Genomic DNA, 20,571 nt, shown 5'->3' on the forward strand with positions numbered 1-20,571 from the left:
AGACATTACAGTTCTTCCTATTTCCTCAAGCCATTTCACTCCAAAATAGTTGTACCTGTTGTCAGCTACGAACTTAATATTCTATGATTTCAATACCCATTGAGCAAACATCACAAAGATTACAAATGCTTTCTTCAAAACAAGATACATGTATTTGTTTGTGGTCTAATTGTTAAAAATAAAGATATATTACTGTAGTACCCTGAGGAGCACATAAGGTATCATTTAAGTCTTGTGAAAGTTAAAATGTGCCGTGTCACGACAAAATCAACATAATGTGTTTGCGACCAGCATGGATCCAGACCAGCCTGCGTATCCCTGCGCAGTCTGATCAGGATCCATGCTGTTCCCTTACAGACCCTATAACAAGTAAAGAAACTGATAGCGAACAGCATGGATCCTGATCAGACTGCACAGATGCACAGGCTGGTCTGGATCCATGCTGGTCGCAAACCCATTATGTTGGTTTTGTTATGACGCAGCTCAAATGTGATTCTCTAAAAAACTTAGAAATTCTGTCCTTGGAAGTTAAAATTGGGAGGGGGGGGGGTCAGTTTATACAAACTTGTGTAAATGAACACATGAAACATAATTGAATTATTTTGTGCCCGGAGCTTTGATAATTTAGCAACAGACACAGTGCTTCAGGCATTCTATTTTTACCCAAGCTATCCCCCACAAACAATTAGTTCAAGGGACATTGATTTGAATTGCTGGCACATTGACGTATATTGAAATTCGGAATTATACAGCAAAAGGACACTTCGTATGAGAACGTAATTATTCACATAATAGGTTCAACACCTAGGATTGCGTGCAGCTGCAAATACTTTGAAAACAAACCTTAAAATGTGTACTCTAAAGACGTGGTCACAAGAGTTTTCTTAGAACACCTTGATTTAAGGTTGTAATATGAACTTTTAATTAATACATGTATTACTGAATCTATAGCTTAATATCTTGCATTTTTCTCGGTTGTAATTGAGATCTAAGGTACAATAATAGCTCATCGTACTTTCTTTCCGTCATTTGCATACTTTTGGCGATAGATTTAAAGCATTCTGATCAAGAATTTTCTATATAAGTCTCTACAAAAACAGCTGCTAGTGCTACTAGCGTGGTGAGGTAAACTATCCAAAGACTGTTCCATAATTTGATTTATAGAATGAAACAAATACAAAATTGCTGGTGAAATTAAGGGACTTGATTAATTCGACTTTGGGCGTGTATTAAAACAATCATTATCTTAAAGTGGTAATAAAGAGGAAAAAAAGATATAAAATCTTATACATGTGATTTGAACTGTTTAATAAAATGATTGTTGAAATATTATAATTGACGGTCAACAAAGTATTATAAGAAATACATGATAATAAGAGTTTTGTAATATAATTATATCACTTCACAATCGAATACAACATTTAATTAAAGCATATTTCAATTGTTTTATTCAATTTCTTTAATTCGCGTACTTGCACACTTAAAAGACAAAAATCGTTTTCATATAGAGCATCATTATTTGTATGTATTTGGATAAAATTTAACAACAAAGATTAATCGTAATATAGTTCGAGCGAAGGGGGGTATTCGAGCTATCCGAGTTCGAGCGAACGAAATATAACTAATTATTCTACTCATTTGAACAGTTGATTAAAGAAAATACAAAACAAATATGTGAAGCTTTAATTAAAACGTCCAAAATATAGAACTATCAAAACATTATATGGTCAATCACTAACTATATTTTATATGGTGTAAACAAACAACATGAAGATGAAAATGTGAACCGTTCGTTCACGTTATCGGCAATAGGGGCTTGTTTATGCAACCCATCAAAGTTACCTTTAAGTCGGCCTGACTCTTTGCTGTTTACATAGCGGCCAAAACCCTTTATTGTTTACATAACAACCTGGGTCTAGACTGTTTATATATCGGCTATTTGTAGTCGTCCTGGCTTAATACTATTAATATTTTGGAATTAGCTTTGGAGGTAATAAGTAAAATATCGATAATTTCAATTATGAAACAGGATAAGTCTGTTTCTTAATGTCAGCAAAGATTAAAATCAATTGACAAATTTGGTAAAGAAAATCATAGAGATGCATGTACATATATTGTCAGTCACTTAATTTTATGGCGAATATTGTTGCATTTCCCAGTTGATGTTCTCGCTCGCAGACTGCTTTATAAACTTGATCATGAACATCCCCCTGTTTGGCATTCCCCCTGATCCTCCATTACCTGAAAAATATACCAGTCAAAATTTGAGCCGCGACATGATGTGTTTGCGACCAGCATGGATCCAGACCAGCCTGCGCATCTGCGCAGTCTGATCAGGATCCATGCTGTTCGCTATCAGTTTCTCTACTTGTAATAGGGTTTGTAAACGAACAGGATGGATCCTGATCAGCCTGCGCGGATGCGCAGGCTGGTCTGTATCCATGCTGGTCCCAAACGCACGCTGTTGGTTGTGTCATGGCGCGACTCATTTACCAAAATGTCGATCCAGACAGCTAGACGGACATCAAACTTGCATAATCCAAAGTGGTTTTTGCTTGTAGAATCGATGGAACGACTATGTGTACTTTGACTCTAACTGTAATGTCGTTCAATAGAATAGACGCGGTCCGTTGCTATGCAAAATCGACCAAATTTAACGTACGATAAGGTCATTATGGAGTAGGAAAAAATAAGAATGCTTGAAGGAATTGAGTACAAAGGTGTAAGAAAAAGGATTACCAAGGGCAGATGACGAGAGGTTTGTATTGGAACTACCGCTAGGGAACACGATCGTACCAGGGTTGTAGAATCCGGTCCCAGAGTTGGACAGTCCACCGGGGTAGACTGAAATGTATAAAAATATACTTATTTTAAAGATAGCAACCTAATTTAACAATTTGGAAGTTTTCTTTGAAAGTGATGTCAATTTATGCGAAATAATGGTCATTTGTTACAAGTTTTATATCTGGGACCGGATTTATTACAATTAAAAGGGGACTAGATAAATCTTACGTGTTTGGATGGTATATGTAGCTTTGACTGCATTTTCCCAGCCACCATATGACAGGATACATTCCGCTCCCTTCCCATTCATTGAAGCGTCGAGTTCTAGTGAAAGGTAACTAGTAATGTCGCCGTATCCTTAAAATTTACAAAAAGGTATCATTAACATAGTTATGACTATAAAGGTCTACAAATTAACATGTTTAACAATAAAATCACACTGGTGTCATTCACGTCACTCATTTTATTTATTTATTTATTTAATTATTTATTTTTCTATTTATTTATTTATTTTTATTTATTTATTTATTTATTTATTTATTTATTTATTAATATTTATTAATATTTATTTAATTATTATACATTTTTTTAAATCATCGAAGTACCAGTTCTAGTGACTCTAAAAATAATTCTGCCACAATGATTTAGAATATTAAAAGGGACCCTCCCTTTACTTTGGTACCCAGTAAAGTTACCCTTTCTCAGTATTTTCTTTTTTTTTAAATCAAACAATGATATATTAAAATAAATATTTAAAAGAACAAACATCTAAATCGCCTTTAATGTACAGATATTGAATTGGCTTATTTTAGTGACCCCTGATGTTTTAATTAGCAAAAAATTAATATTCCCTAAATAAATAACTTGCAAAGGTTTACGCTTTTAATTTTTCGTTCGATTTACTTTGTATAGTTTGTATACCATTGAAGAATTTATACTTGTACTACATGAGCAGAGGTTTTCAACACATGTTAACTAATTCTTTTTCTTAAAGGCCCATTATGACTAAAAATGTTTTTAATTCTATTTCTCAAAAGCTTTATATTTTTGTTGTTATTTCATTCTTTCCAAAAATGACTCAATGGCTAATTACCTGGTCCATTTTCTTTATTTGCTGTACGTCCTTTTGGTAATTTTTACAGTTCATGAGTGCTTTAGCATTTTGTATGGAAGTCAAAATATCACTTCGTTTACATTATGCTCCTTTTAAGTCAAATCATTTCATATTTCTGAGGCATTTAAAGCTAGCAAAAGGTTCTGAACACCAACCTGTCCCTGTTAGAGTCGTGTTCTCTGTAACAGCATTACTGGTCATGTCAACACCGTTGATAAGCCAACGTATTGTCGGCGGCGGTAATCCATTGATAACTTTACACGTCAGGTTGTGTGTCTCACCATTGTTCGGCTGTCCTACCATTTCTATAGACACATTTTCTGGAAGATCTAGAAATGGATTATATTTATCGTTAATTGTTCTATTAGTTTACTTTGGGATTTTCAAAACCTTGCTTATTTGATGATGAAAATAATATAATAATAATAATGATAATAATAATAATGATATAATAATAATAATGATAATAATTCATTATAATAATGATAGTAAAAATAATGATAATTTTACTCTTAAGGTGTCACATTCAGATGAAGCATGTAAATATTTCATACATGTATAAGATACGGCCTAATATGGCTCTATCTTAAATGTGGTTCGATCAATATCTAAGATAAATTATGTATAGATTGAATATGTATTTATAAGTGCAGAGGGGCAGTTTCTTCAAGGTTCTGCATTGTTTGCGATGGTGGTTAAGGTGTAAGCGGTGTAGAAAGCGGATTTAAATATTCTATATTGATAAGTTGTATGAAAATTCCATCTATTCACTTCTAGTGAATGAATTTAAATTATACTGTAGAATTAGAAAAAAAACAACTTACCGACAACAATAAGAGTTGCATCATAGTCTACACCACCTGCTGTGCACCGGTATAAACCAGCGTCTTCCGGTTGCAGGTTATACACGGTGAGATTGTACGTCCACTGAATACCATATTTAGTCGGATCGGATAAGACGTTTTCGTTAAAAGTCAACGCATTGAAAGCGTCGCTCAAAGCTGGTTTCTGTTTTTAAAAAATGACACTAGATTAACACAAAGTATTTCAAAGGATGACCATTAATCGGAAAAAATTATTTTATGCAATACAAATGCAGATAGATTGTTCTTATTTTCAATGGTTGACATGCTCTATGTACATGCATTTAGAGAATGCTGCTAGGGCCATATCATGCTTGAAAATTAATCGATGGCAACTGTGTCAATCATTTATAATAATACCTATTTACAATTATGCTCTTGCAAACATTCGCGATCACAGCACAGTCCGGTCTACATTGAATAAAAGAAATAACACAATACACAGGCCAAACTGGTCAACTATTTCTTACTATGCATGTATTTGTAAAATGTTTTGCATGTTACCAGTGGGGTCTTTCAATCAAGCTATTGTCTCAAATGTGACGAGTTACACATGTAGTCCAGCTTATGTGAGCTATTGAACAGTCAAAACATGTATTATAGAACAGAATCATTTTCAATAATTTATATGAAGAAAAAACGTTTTTATGATCTGCAAGCCTTATTTACTTTTGTTTATAATACAATTAAAAATAATGCAAACAAACGTCGAATTTGGATATGTATATCTATCTAAACTTTTCGGGCCTTTCCGTCAATGTTCGGATCAAGCACCACGTACGGCATTATAGTATGGATGCGATATTGGCACTAACTTACAATACACAACAATTAGTTTATTTAAATATATCGTGTAAAGATCCATCTAATTTAAGTGAATTTATGGATATATATAAATTTAAACAGTACATTATTTATACATATACTAATTATTATGTTTGTAGAAATGTTTACCTATTGACGATATTTCGGATTTGTCTTTAAATTGATTCTGATTGTCAGACATATATTTCATTTATATTTTACGTTGCATGTCAAATAAAAACTGATATTTACAGCCAGTGTTTTCGTTAACATCTGAAGAACTACTTTCAATCTGTATTATTCCCGAAAAAATATGAATTACCGGTATGACAAATAATGGCTGTGTCTATTAAGCATTGTGAAAGTTTAAAGATACGTTTAGGGTTAAAAACTCTGTTCTAACTTAGGATACAATTCTCCTTATAGTTATAAGAAAATAACATATCAAATATATTTTCTTGTTAAACTAAACATGATGAGAAATACGGAGAAAAATAAAATTCGTATTTAACAATACGTTATTTAAAACAACATTAGTGTCGGTCTCAACTCTACTATTTTATGCCTAGATTGTAAAGTACTAAATTAAATGCTCAATCTCTAACATTCTTAAATTGACAATATGAACCTTTCTTGCAGAAATATGTTAAATGCTTTTCTGTTTCAATGAGACAGACACAGATTTCATAAATTCTGGACGAAACTTCGTATTTATAAGCAAATGAATTATAGAGGTAGCCTTTGACCAATGTGGACAATGGAAAGAACCCATAGCCGTTAGATTAACGATTAAATAGCGTAGGCAATTCATTAAGTCCTTATTTCTTATTTATCTTGTATTGATTAAGAACTAACTGTTCCGAATAAGGAATAACGTAAAACTGATTCTGTAATGACGCAAAATTTCTAAACTATGCTTACCACTGCTGAGTGTATTTTTTATAAAAACTTCTTGTTGATTTATTATCTTTCAATCTGGACAAAATAATTTATCATTTTAGGGAAAATTATACATTTATGTTCTGACTGAATAGCGAAAAGTCCCCAGACCATGATCAGACGACACATTTATTTGAATACAACTGCGACAAGTTTCAAAGAAGTGTTGTATAATGTTTGAACCAAATAGACTGTATATTGTATTGTATAAAAGTGAGTTTTCATTTACAAATGTCGTAAAACACATATTATTTAAATGTACATGTAATCAGTTATTTAACAAAAGTGGCAGATGTAAACAAATAAAAGCACTTACATATTTCCATTGTACGCTTTCCGACGAGGTCTTGTCGGTAACTATGCATGCCAGTGTTACATTTTTGCCTAATTCCCGCGCAGTGTCCGTCGGTCTTAATATAACGTTAACAGCATTGTTCCCTGTATAGATATTATAATTGTTTTAGTAAGAAATGAAATAATTTCCCGTCAAAAGTCATTTTATAACTTTTGTGTGATTTAAACAAATAAAACTCGTGTGTGTAATCAAAATATTTCAGTATATTTATTTCCATTCAGGAAGATCAGAAATATAGAAACTGTTGTTGGATTCGTGTTGTATTTTACTGTCTTATCGTTAATAATAATAATAATAATAATAATAATAATAATAATAATAATAATGATAATAATGATAATAATAATAATTATAATAATAATAGTAATATTTCAAATTCAATAAATTTATTCAGCATATGAACAAGTACATGTTCGTCGCGTTTAACATGATGGCGGCGGTTACAATATAAGCTGGAAATATAAAATAGATAAATACAGAATCCCTAAAGAAAGCCCGACACGGCAAAATTGAAAATGTTGAAGGCTCGGTTTGATCGAGCCTGTTCATGGACGGTACTGGAAAGTGCAAGTTACCGTCCACGCCCCCTAGCACCGGCTTAAGCAGAATTCAACATTAAAACATGAAATAGTAAAGTTTTGAATTTAGAAACATCCGCAGATGTGTTCATACGGCGGTTATCATGGAACCTTCAATGTGACACTTCCGTGCCATTCCATGAGAAGCGGCGTATGGTCCCCAAGTACTAAAAAGCGTGTGCCCTAAACGAGAAAACAATGGGCGGAACTAAATAAAATGGAATTTTGAAAGGGGATCAGAGGTTGTGAAGCCTGCGTATCACAGATAAGACGTCAAAAGACAAATTTTAAGAGCAGGCAACATATCCTAAGGGTGATTCAACATTATTCAAGTAGGAATATTGGAACCACCCAACTAGAAAATGCCAAAAAGTTGAAGCTTAAAATACCACAAGCACAACAATAATGTCGTGCTGAACGATCTTCAAGGATCGAAAATATAACATCATTGATTAAATGTACGGGGAGACTTTTTACAGCCGCCACACGGCACAAATAACACGGATGTGATCATAAAATAGATAAATACAGAATCCCTAAAGAAAGGCCAACACGGCAAAATTGAAAATGTTGCAGGCTCGGTTTGATTGAGCCTGTTCATGGACGGTACTGGAAAGTGCAAGTTACCGTCCACGCCCCCTAGCACCGGCTTAAGCAGAATTCAACATTAAAACATGAAATAGTAAAGTTTTGAATTTAGAAACATCCGCAGATGTGTTCATACGGCGGTTATCATGGAACCTTCAAACCATCGACCGCCATCTTACCGGTGCAACGTAAAATGATAATAATGATAATATACCATAATTATAATTATCATAAAATCTTTTTTTCTCTCAAGAAGGTAACAAGTCTGAAAGTTTGAATGAAAATTAAAATACATCTTATTTTCATATGGCCTTACAAAGAAAAAAATAGAAGAATAGTTATATTATTTATCACAATAATAACAATTAAAGTAAAAGAAAGCGAGAGGGGAAAAACTCTATGAAGCAACAGTTATTTCAAGGGTATTTGCTGAACAGTCAAAACTGTCTGGGTGATATTTGGAACCGTTGTTCAATTACTTGATTAACACACTTATCTTTTTTTTTTTCAAGAATATTTCATAAGCATATCCAAATGATACATTTCTTTTTTGTGTAATCAATATTTGAAATAATTAGAAAATATGCCAATTGTATATCAATCCACATTAAAGAATATGTCCCAAGAAAGATTGAGGAAAAAAAACATACCTTGTAAAATAATTAACGATGAAAACAAAAGTAACCACGGAGACATCATTCTTCCTTAACAAATTATAAATATCTTTAATATGATGGTCATCAATTAAAAGATCAGTCGCCGTGCATAAAATGTTGTCTGATCAACATACAATACAAATTTAGTTGTTATATCAAATAATTGACTTGGTCGTTTTTATAGTAAAAAAAGTCCGATATACACAGTTTTCTTAAGTATTCAAAATGAACTAAGGTATAACATATATTTCTATATAAATTTTTCATAAGCTGAATAATATTGTTCATATTTGTTTTTCAGTTTTATTACGCACAAAAACTCTTAAATTCGAAATATCCAAACGAAATATAGATATTTAGAAAATTAGGTTACTTTTTTCCTAAATATAGAAACCCAAGTCGAAATCTAAATATATTTAAATGATAAATCAAACGTATGATATTTATAATAATGAATATGTGTTTATTATTCAACGGAATTAAAGTCTCATGTAAATCGGCACAATTTGATCAAGCCAATTAATGGACCAAGGCTGGCTCATTAGAAGCGGAATAATATCATTTTATTTGCTATCTGGTATTAATTTAAACAAAGAGTTCGTGCACAGACAAACAAACAGACGGATGTGTTAGTAACTGTCCGTACCCGTTAGAATCTGTCACTATGGTTGCAGAAAGTTTATAACAACGGTCAGTTTTGAGGCTATATATTGGAATTGCATCCAATGCTCAACACATAAGGACTTCACGGAACAGATAGCAAATTCAAGAATTATGTTGTCAATTTTCGCGTTCGTAACTTTAGCATTTCAGGGTAAGTGATTTTTTTCATTTTCTTTCTCCTTATCTTTTTCATTTTATTTCTTTCTTTTTTATTTTTTTTTATTTTGCATTCATGGTTTAAATACTGACTCTGAAATTAATTTTTTAGGCTGCAGACTCATTACCTATTATTCTATTAGACGTTCAACATGGCTTTGCTGGTCACTTAAAATATTCTTAAATGGTTTTATTTTATCTAGAATGTTAACTTGATAGTCTACACAAAATAATATATATTATTTGATAAATTCCATTACATAGTTTACTAGGTTTATATTTTGCTAAGGTTTATATTATTCTATTGTCACAAATCCAATAAAAAAAAATTAAAAAAGCTAAGAAAAATGTTCTTTCAAGGTGTCTTTTTAGTATTATTTTCTTTTAAAAACAAAACAAAAAACATAGCAGTATCAAGATGAAATGGTATTCTTCCTCAATATAAACAGTGTTACACAAATGACAATAACTTTCATCATGGTGTAATCTGTTCGTTTATTTTTAAATATAATTTTACAATCATAAAATGATGAAAAAATTCATTTTTATATTCTCGATGAAAAAGGATTTTCTTTATGATAAATGTTTAAATTAAATCTAATTTTAATACTCATCAGCAAAGTCAGATTATATTATACGAATACACAGACAATATTGATTAATTAACTCCAGTACTTCAGTTGAATTTCAATGATTTTTGCAACAAATATAACTTGTACTTTCTTTAAATTGTTTAACCTATAGACAAAATTCTGATTTACTGAAATACTGAAAGTTTATTTAGTTATAGCATATATACATATACAAATAAATATAAACAAACAAATGCATGGTAATCACAAACATATACACGAAAATTACGCAGAGAGCTATCTTTTAATCACGACTAAGCAATTCTCATCTCTTTTTAAAATGAATTCAACTAGTTATTTATAAATGCTATGATGTATTAAGTGAATGTTTGTTTTACGTTTTAATAATTATGTTCAACAAATTCATACGCCTATAATAATTATGAATTTACTTCAGCATGAAATTCGTCTTCAATTTTTAGCTTGTCACAGAGTTCTCAAATATACATGCATTGTTTAAAAGGGTCAACTTTAACACAAACGCTATGGAATTTCATTTTTGGATATAGATGTTTTTTCGTGTAAGGCTAGCAATTAATATGAAATTTCTGCAAACAAAGTAATATGGTGTTAACTAGTGTAGGATGCGGATTTTAGAATCCGTTTTTGGCATGTTGTTTTTCGTGTAACGCTAGTAGTTTATATGAAAATACATGTATATATTCAGTATACACATGTACGTGTATGTAACAATGTAATCATGTCATTAAATTATATATTTCACTTTGTATATTAAACATGTACTATTTACAGCATGTCAAGGGGTTACAGTAACCCAGCAGCCGGCTAATTCTGCAGTAGAGATAGGACAAAATGTGACGATAGCCTGTATGGTCACAAATAAGGGAGTCAGCGAAAATGTTCAATGGAAAATGGTAAAATATTAAAACTATAAACTGATAGGGGCGGAATGTTCATTTTAATAGAAACGTCATTAATACTTGTTGTTCAGCTCGTTAGCAAAAACAATCGAAAATGTTCTAAACTTACACAGCATTTCATTTGTATTGATGCAAGGACAGTTATTTAAAAAAAGACGCATTTTGATTAACCGCCTTTCATAATTCTAAGATACAGTGCACTCCGGATATAACGAGATCGTCGGGACTTCGCAAGATTCATCGTTATAACCGGGTCTCGTTATAACCGGGACAGACCAAATTGAGAAATCTGACACCGTCGAACATCATTTATTTCTACTTTCGCTTTCGCGTACCTCCTTTTTGAAGAGTACATACATAATGGGAGATAACTTTTTGCACTCGGTAGTTTTTGTTTTATTAAACTATACATGTAAATAAATATATCTAGCTATCATAGAATTTTAACAAAACATATAAAAGCCCATACTACGTCGAACCGCGTGTGTTTTTATTCATATGTACATTTTATTTATTTTTTTCTTTTCAAAAGTCACGCAGTGTATTTCTCACGATCACCGAATAACAATGCAAGAAATTAGCCGCTTCCTTTGTGCTAATTACTTAATGAAATTGTTTTGTTATAAGATTTCGTCACCTAAAGGACAATTTAGCCCGGAGCGCTGACAAAACAAGACCGACACATTTGATCGCTAATTGCTCAATAATTTCTTCCGTAGTTGACCTTTGTTTTTGGTCACCATTGTTTATCTCGAGGTGTCAAACTGATGCAGACGAAGTGCCAATGACGTGACCACGTTAAAATTATGAAAATTACGCATGGGACGGCGTAAATATGTACGTTGTAACCGATATCTCGCTAAAACCGATCTCGTTATAAACGATATAAAATGAAAGGAAAATAGAAGGAAAAAGGCCGGGACACTGTAGAATGTATGTTGTAAGCGGTACCTCGTAAAAACCGATGTCGTTATAAGTGAAGTAGACTGTATAAGTTGTAAGTCAAAATTGTGGCATCCGTATTTTTTTTATGTGAAACTGCCATGTTATAACTGTAACATGTAACAACTTAACTATGAAAAGTTAGAAAGTAAGAAAAAAAACATATTTAGATAATAACTTTTTAGTACTGCTTCCAAAACTTGAAAAATCTCATTAAAATCATATCCTAACTTTTGTTCCACTACCCTCCGCCAGTAGCGAAAAGAAACGGAATCGAAACGATGATTTGATTTTAGTGAGATTGATAACTTAAACCATTTAGTTATTTATTTTTAAAACAACGTCGGTTTTTAAAAGATATTTTAATGGGTTGATTAATTGTCATGTAATTTCAGAGAGCCAATGGAACATCGACGTTTAACGCTATCACATTCAATGAAAATGTTCTCGGTGACGCCACCAAGTACGCCGTCGTCAGCACCTATAACTTGACCGTAATTAACGCTGCAACAGCCGACGAGGGAACATACAGGTGTACCGCCGGCACCCTTGATTATGACGCCCAGCTTACGGTCGTTGGTACGTCGCATAATGCTACTTTTTTTCAAACATTAAGTTTTAATATAGTTCTGTATAGTATCATATTAAATCAAATGGTAATTAAAACATATATATTTTATGATATTTTTTGTAAGAAACACAACTCATTCAACGATGGCGAAAAACACCATGATTTGGCTAGTTTCATAGTTAATCTAACATAGAAATTTAATACGTGTCATTACATTTTCAAAGTAAGACGTAGATTGGTTGTCAATGAAAGTAACTTCATATAAATGTCATGTAATTACTATTATTATTCGTTAAAACGTTAGCATTGTCGGGTTTTGCCCTATATTTTTAGATCTCCCAAACGCTGTTGCCATCGCATGGGGAGGCAGCCCTGACGCCGGAAATACAGTTAATCTAACATGTACTGCTACAAATGGTCGACCAACCCCTAACATTCGCTGGATTATCAATGGTGTAGATATGTCGGCCTCTGGTATTCTGGAAACTAATTCAGTTACTGCAAGCGGTAAGTTAGTTTTCTTGTGTTCAACTTGTGGACTAAACACCCGTTATATACAATTTAATAGAATGATAGACAATTTACCTGAATTTATGATGTGCAAATATTCTAAAGTAACAGTTTCATCATTTGTGAATTCAGAACTTGCATGAAAAACCATATAACTAGAATTAAGTTATGAGTTCACAAAAAGGTATTGCCAAGAGAAAATCCTTTAGAGTAACATACAACTATGACCCTTAGTTCCAATTATATACCTGCATTGGTTGAAGAGGTAGAATTTTAATTCCAAAACATCAATTGTTTTCTGGATCACAATTCTAACTAAATGCAGGCTACAGTAGAGTTATGTAATTTATAGTTCAAATAACGGATCTAAATAGTGCAACTGAGCTATGGCTTCAGACCTGCTAGCATTGTTGTAAACAAAATTAAAACGAAAACTGACATATCCTACACGGGAATATTGTTTTGAAGAAATCATCAAATATCTGAAACTGTATTGAAATAGAATTCTTTTACTTTTAAAGGTTACGGAAACAGTGTGAGCAACCTGCCATTGGTTTTAAATTCCAACATGAATGGTAACCTAGCAACGTGTTACGTAGCATACGATGGCTGGGATGACGCAATGAACGCCACATATATCTTAAATATCAGTAAGTTACCTTTTTTTGCTTACATTCTATATCGGAGTTTATTTTCTTCTTAATGGACGAATCATATGCATCACAGGTCCATAATAGTTCACTTGTGTCAGTCAGTTTTACAATATTTCTCACTGACATTTTAGTCATCAAAGAAACCTCATTTACTAGTATCTGGCATATAATGACCTTTTATATCATATACATTTGTATAGGCATATATCTAGAAAATCTATCCTGTTTTCATTTTACAATATGTGAAAATGTTAACAAATATGGCTTATTTTTAACACCAAACCAAACCAAACTAACTGGATAGTGCGTGTCATAAGCTAGGCTTAAAACTCATACTTAATACATTTGACAACGATTCGACATATAAGAAGTTTTCATAAAAAATTAAATAAGGATAAGTCTAAGGGTACAATGTTTGACAATTTTGAAATTCTTATAAAAGTAGGTAGATAAGATATTGTGAAGACCCGGATATTTGACATCATATCAACATATTTTTTCTCCTTTTCAGATGGTGGTGCCAGTTTACAAATGTCGGGACTTATAATGTCGGCTATTGTTGTCATTCTAGCCGTCATGTAAATAAACGTGGAAATGAGTTTTATAGTGGCAGCCATGATTGTTTGAACAAAGTGAACGCTTGATGGTTTGGTGCGTGCACAGAACATTAAAGTAGTAAACACAAGATGTAGAAAATAAAGCATTAATAAACTGACAATTGTCCAATCGCTGTTGTCATTATTTCAGAAATTTTATATCAACAATATCGACAGTGTTTTTTTCGTGCTAATTGGTTTCTTTTTCAGTTCAGGTTGTAGTTTGTTTTGAAATACAAAATATATTTTGCTTTATTAAGCATTGTATAACTAATGATGTTCTGCATTTTTTTTACTTTTTAGTCATCCCGACTAGCTATACTTAGAGACTTGCTGCTTTAAAAAGACAAAAAAATTGTTTTGTTTGAACGAATGATTGGTTGCTTGGTTATTTCAATGAAACAGATTTTCTATTTACATTTTTAATCATTTTTTATATTGTTATTTAAACTTAGTGTAATGATAGAAAAAATAATGAATGTTTGTGATATCTAACAAGAAGCGCAAAGCTTTTTTTATGATTCCTAATAAATAATGTATCTACGTTTATTTGTCTTATTTATGAATTGATAAGTCAATAATAGTTTATGTTACCATTAAATCCACATCACTCACAGTTTCTTTTTCGAAGTTTTTGGAACGTCGGTGGTTCTACTCAGGTGCCCGCTCATGCCTGTAATAATAACCTAAGGTCTTCCTCCGCCAGTACAGCTTAGGATGGAAAGTCGCCATATGACCTATAAAGTGTTGGTGCGACGCGACCCCCACCTCCACCCACCCCGAAAAAATATACACATGTAGTGTGTTTCGTACGGAACTTTCTGGATCCAGAATCTCACCGGATACTGACAAAGTAAATGCAGTGAAAAACATGGACAGACCAAAATCACTATCCGAATCCGTTCATTTCTTGGTCTAACGAACATTTTGTCTAAATGCATAGATGGATTTTCGAACTTAACAGATCCGTTAAAACGACACATTTGTTTCATACAAACAAAATATTTTTCTGTACAATATATTTGCACATTTTAATTTTTGATGGTTTGAATTTATTTTCTAAATGGCGAGTCCTTAACTAAAGTTAATATCAAATGAGCCGCGTCACGACAAAACCAACATAATGGGTTTGCGACCAGCATGGATCCAGACCAGCCTGTGCATCCGCGCAGTCTGATCAGGATCCATGCTGTTCGCTTACAAACCCTATAACAAGCAGAGAAACTGATAGCGAACAGGATGGATCCTGACCAGACTGCGCGGATCCATGCTGGTCGCAAACCCATTATGTTGGTTTTGTCATGACGCGGCTCAAATATCGTTATTGTTCCTGTAAGTAACTATACTTTTAGATATGATAAGTGTTTGTGTTTATAGTTAAATGCAACTCATGAAATATGTAAACCTTCCCTCGGGTCTTATGTAGATTGTGTGCTAGTAAGCCATCCAAATATAATATATAAATATAAGGTCGTCTTTGGCCGAGTGGTTAAGGTCGCTGATTTCAAACCACTTGCCCCTCACCGCTGCAGGTTGTAATCCCGACAGGGACTTTGGATTCTTTCATGTGAGGTAGCTATCTAGCTAGCTTATGGAACGTCGGTGGTTCTACTCAGGTGCCCGTTCCTGCCTGAAATAATGCACGGAAGGGCACATTTTAGGTGTTCCTCCACATATATTGTATCGCTGTGACGTAAAATCCAATCAAACAAAACAAACAAATATGTAAATATAAAAGTTTTGAGTGCTAAAGAATCTTTGCAAATACTGTCCTAGGATGATAATTTGGTCTTAACGGTACATGGGAAAGTCCAAAAACGGAGTTATCTGGATTATTATCCGATATCGTAAAAGTAAACACTTGTATATACTATATAGCATTATTCTTACAAAATCGTTTGTGTATTACCGTTATGGCTCTGCCGGTAGATTGGAGTAATTGTAACTTTTAGTGTTTTGTACTCATAGGTTCAAACCCCACGTAGTGCCATTTTATAACCACGGTTTTTTCTTCTTACTCTGTTTTTTTATCATTTATTTATTTTTCGTTTTCCTTTTTGTTTTCTTCTTATAATATATAGTTTATAGTTTATATTTATTTTTTGATTTCCATTCTATTTTCTTTTTGTATTTTTTGATCGCAGTGTAATAAAATATTCGATCTCTTATTCCTGTATGTATATGAAAAACCCGGTCAAACTTGTTTTCTGAACAATTGACTGTTTTAAGGTAAAAAAAAAATGTGTCTTACCAGTAGTCGAACTTCTGCCTGTCCTGGTAAAAGACATTACTGACACGTTGCTTTACCTACTGCGCTAACAAGACATATGATAACATGTAGTTATATTTTCATTTTTATAGGATGTGGCATTGATCTGCCTAACCTATTTTTCGCATTGTTATTGGTCTTTGTTCAAAGGCTCAAGTTATCATCCTAGGACAGTAGCTTTTTTTGACAATTTTCGTAGATTTTAAGTGTAAACACTTTTTTGTTCACTTGACACTATTATACCTTTTAATACATTTAGAAATTTGAATCTGATGCCATAGCGTATTTCTATTAAAGACCAACATGACATTCTTTGATATAGTTACCAAAGTGCCAGGTAGAGGTCTTTTACATGCTTATTTATTCAAACGCAAACAAACCTTTCTTAATAATAACATTTAAGTTACATGTCCATGGAACTTTATTGTTTCATTATTGTAGATAACAAGTAATGTGATTGTTTTACATTCTGCATGTTTGAATTTAAAAAAAAGAATAAAGAAAGAAAAAGAATTAAAAGAATACATTGGTATCAGTGGCTTTAACTCCGCATATACATATGTACCACCTTTATGCATAATAGTTATTTTTCAATAACATTATTTAGGTATCATTTTTTACTCAGCTCAATTAAAAGTGTTCATATAGAGGATATTCAAGATTTCTTCTGTTTATACGGGATTTATTTTCATTGAGTGGTATGAAAGAGTGGCGTTAGGAACAAGTGAAATATGATAATTTTCATACCACAAGATGAAAATAAATACTTTATACATGTATATCTTAAGGAAAAAACCCTGAATTTTCTGTTTATTATATACTTTTTTTTACATTGAATGATAATATTAACTGGTGTTATCTTGACATTCTTCAATTAAAACCAAACATCATTTTATGATGGTATCAATAAAGCTAAAACTATTGTTTGACGACATTTGATTTTATGTTGTATATTATGTGCCTGACACACCATATGATTTACGAAAGAATACAGAAATAGGAAATAGGAAAAAACAACAGCAATGTCAAACACGACAAACCAACACATATATAATTATGTTTGAGTATGATAAAGAAACAGTTTTGCAAACACCAGAAATTACTTTATAAAACAGACGGCTACTTAATTTTTTAATTTCATACATCAATATATTCAATCTCCTCTGGCACTTTTTCCAGAACTGGCACGGTTTCCGGTTCCGGTTGATTTGACGCGTCAAAACGGAAGTTGTCCGACAAAGATATCGAGCGTTGATCGCTACGATTTGTATTTTCATTAATATCTTCCTCAATGTTTTCTTTAATTGTTTCTTCTGCAGAGTCCATGAAAAGAAATGAGAACCCCATTCTTCCGAAAGCGGCGGGCATACTCAGGCGTCTCTTGCCGGGTGTTAGTCTTGAAGATACGGCTCTCTTCTGCTTCTTTCCGGTTTTGAAACTTTTGCTGTATCTCCTTTTACCATCGAAGGGTAACCCAAAGTTTTTTTCTCTAATATCCTTTTCTATTTCCAAGAGTTTCAACTTTTCTTCATAATTTTTTATATCTTCTGCATGTTTTTTAATCTCTGATACCATTTTCAGTTTGCAACCTTCCAGCTTCAGCGTTCGTTCACTCTTCAGATAGTTATTTATAGCATCAGCCTCCGTCCGTGCACTCTGGTGTGCGGTTGTACCCTGTCGAAAGCGTGTAACAAGCAAGAAAAATACTCCAACAAATGAGTATGTAAAAACTGTGCAAATGATAAATTGCATCGCACCAGTTTGGTCATAGTTGTTTGCAGCATTTGTAGTTGTTTCCACTTTGTCAGTTTCGTTAAGAATTCGCAAAAGATACACCGCTTCAGATTCATTGAACCCGTGTCTTTCAACTTTAGCAGATAAACACGGAGGCATTGTTAAATTTTTGGTTAACTATATGATATTTTTTTACATATTTCCTTACAAATTAAATTGATATTTTTCTGCAATTGATTATCTGGAATAATCCTTCAGTCACAACTGTTTCCAACCAATAAGTTTAACCAATTTTACTTACAAGACTATACGCTTGCATATCGCCGTTTTCTTTTCGAATCTTTCATGCATTATATTCTCCCGTTTTTGTGTGTACAATCAGAAGTATACTTCTTTCAAATTATTTAAAACCCACAGTGTATTCCGTAGATATTTTTCTAATTTATCAAAAATATTCCGAGTTTCAAAAGATTATTTACATTTGATATTGATAGATATAACTGTTATTTATGAATACATTAGTATTTTTTGAAATTATAAATGTAATATCTAAAATATCCGCCATAATTATTCATATAAACCTTCGATTATGAAAAAAAAGTTATATAGATATTTGTTCTGCTGTTTGACAGGTATATAAACGTATTTTATTATGTAGTGTCACAATAGAATATACTGTCCCAAATATAAACCATGTGCGTGTCAAAACTGTTAAATATCCAGTTAACTAAATACAAAACTGAACAGAACAGAACAATTCTGTTCTTTGTTCTGTTTTTCACTCTGTTCTGTTCTTTACTAAATATACCATAGATCTATAGATGGTATCATTAGCGGAACTTTTATCTTAGCAAAAGCATTTCTAAAAGTATTCGGAACTCCCAAATAGTTGTTATTAACATGATTAAAATATACATACATGTATATATACTGACGAAATATATTGTTATAATAATTGACAATACTAATGATTTTTAATTTTTTTTACCATAAATAAATTCATCTTGCACATACGTATGTACGTTCACACACCAATGCACACACGCACGCAGACATTTCCTCTGTTTAAAAAAGTCTTAATAGCGGGTCGATTTAAACTTTGAGGTGATCTTCAGTATAGGATATGTATCAGTTAACAAACTCAAGAAAGAATAATACAAACTACTGCAATTTTTTACAGGGAAATTTTGTATACGTACTTTAGCTAAATACATTGTTGTCGCAAATTTGGTATAAAAATTGCAGATATGTATTGACCACAGTTGTTTACTTTGTATTGAAATTTAATCAGAATTTTTGTTTCGTGTAGCAGCAGGATGGTAAAAAGGATAAGTTGTAGAATTGTGTTATGTTTGACGTTTTTCTATCTAGTCACGTGACAATTCATCAGTATGTGTTGTGACCATCTCGTCTATGGATCAACGAAAGTGTTTGAGACTTTACGGGCCTGAAGTAACGTCATCAGAGATTGGATTTGGGCGGTGATCCATAAACATATCAATTATCTAAAGGCAAAAAACAACTCGCATTCAACTTACAGCTTACAGCACAATTCAGCAACTTTTATTTTTTATTCCTCACATATGTACACTAAGTAAAGTTCTGATTATAATTAGATTTCAATAAAATGTAAATAATCTTGTAGTTAATACATTTCCGCAAATTTTGATACCAAATATTCCAATATTTAGCTTAAATAAGTATACACAATTTCCATGTAACCAAGAGCACACTTTCTTTTCCAACTCAGTATAGACGCATATATATACAATGATATACAAAACATTTGAAAGTTGATATTTTTTAACATGTAAAAAAGCTGGTGTCAGAAATTGTATACAACGCGTTTTACAGTCTATTAACTTTAAATAATGATAATAAACGTTAGTCACAAAAGCATTTGTAATATTTTGTTACTTTACAGCAGTCCAATGAATAACTCTTTTGTTGAAAATTATGCAGGGTAAATACGTCTTTATCAAAAAGCAAAAGAAAAATAAACCATCAGTGAATTGCTATCAAAGACTCGCGGATATAGGCTTATAACATTTCAAATCTTTGTGATTTGCAGTATAAGTAAACTGCAAACATTCTACCAAGTTTGGACACTCTCTTACAATCATAGTAACTATATCATTCGTCGTATCGCTATCAGTCTATTTGACCTCCTCACCGTAAAAAATCAGTACACACACACATGCACGCACGCACACAACCCCCCCCCTACCCCCCCCCCCCAAAAAAAACAACAAAAAACAACAACAACAACAAAAAAAAACAAAC

The 20,571-nt window shown here is 32.4% G+C and overlaps 2 protein-coding genes across 2 annotated transcripts; one reads left to right on the forward strand and one right to left on the reverse strand.

Moving 5' to 3' along the window:
* Positions 1-1,738: 1,738 nt before the first annotated feature.
* Positions 1,739-8,199, reverse strand: LOC132727257 (uncharacterized). The gene is made up of 7 exons (XM_060712683.1): positions 8,187-8,199; positions 6,821-6,942; positions 4,723-4,906; positions 4,054-4,227; positions 3,013-3,141; positions 2,740-2,844; positions 1,739-2,241 (listed from the first exon to the last, which is right to left on the reverse strand). The coding sequence occupies exons 1-7, from the start codon at positions 8,197-8,199 to the stop codon at positions 2,132-2,134; spliced, it is 837 nt and encodes a 278-aa protein (XP_060568666.1). The 3' UTR covers positions 1,739-2,131.
* Positions 8,200-9,413: 1,214 nt separating this feature from the next.
* Positions 9,414-14,410, forward strand: LOC132727247 (V-set and immunoglobulin domain-containing protein 1-like). The gene is made up of 6 exons (XM_060712672.1): positions 9,414-9,495; positions 10,886-11,007; positions 12,351-12,534; positions 12,860-13,033; positions 13,558-13,686; positions 14,201-14,410. The coding sequence occupies exons 1-6, from the start codon at positions 9,456-9,458 to the stop codon at positions 14,269-14,271; spliced, it is 720 nt and encodes a 239-aa protein (XP_060568655.1). The 5' UTR covers positions 9,414-9,455; the 3' UTR covers positions 14,272-14,410.
* Positions 14,411-20,571: the final 6,161 nt, after the last annotated feature.

The sequence above is a fragment of the Ruditapes philippinarum genome, unplaced genomic scaffold, assembly GCF_026571515.1.
Source record: "Ruditapes philippinarum isolate M1 unplaced genomic scaffold, ASM2657151v2 ctg2729_1_1_1_1, whole genome shotgun sequence".
NCBI classification, from domain to species: Eukaryota; Metazoa; Mollusca; class Bivalvia; order Venerida; family Veneridae; genus Ruditapes; species Ruditapes philippinarum.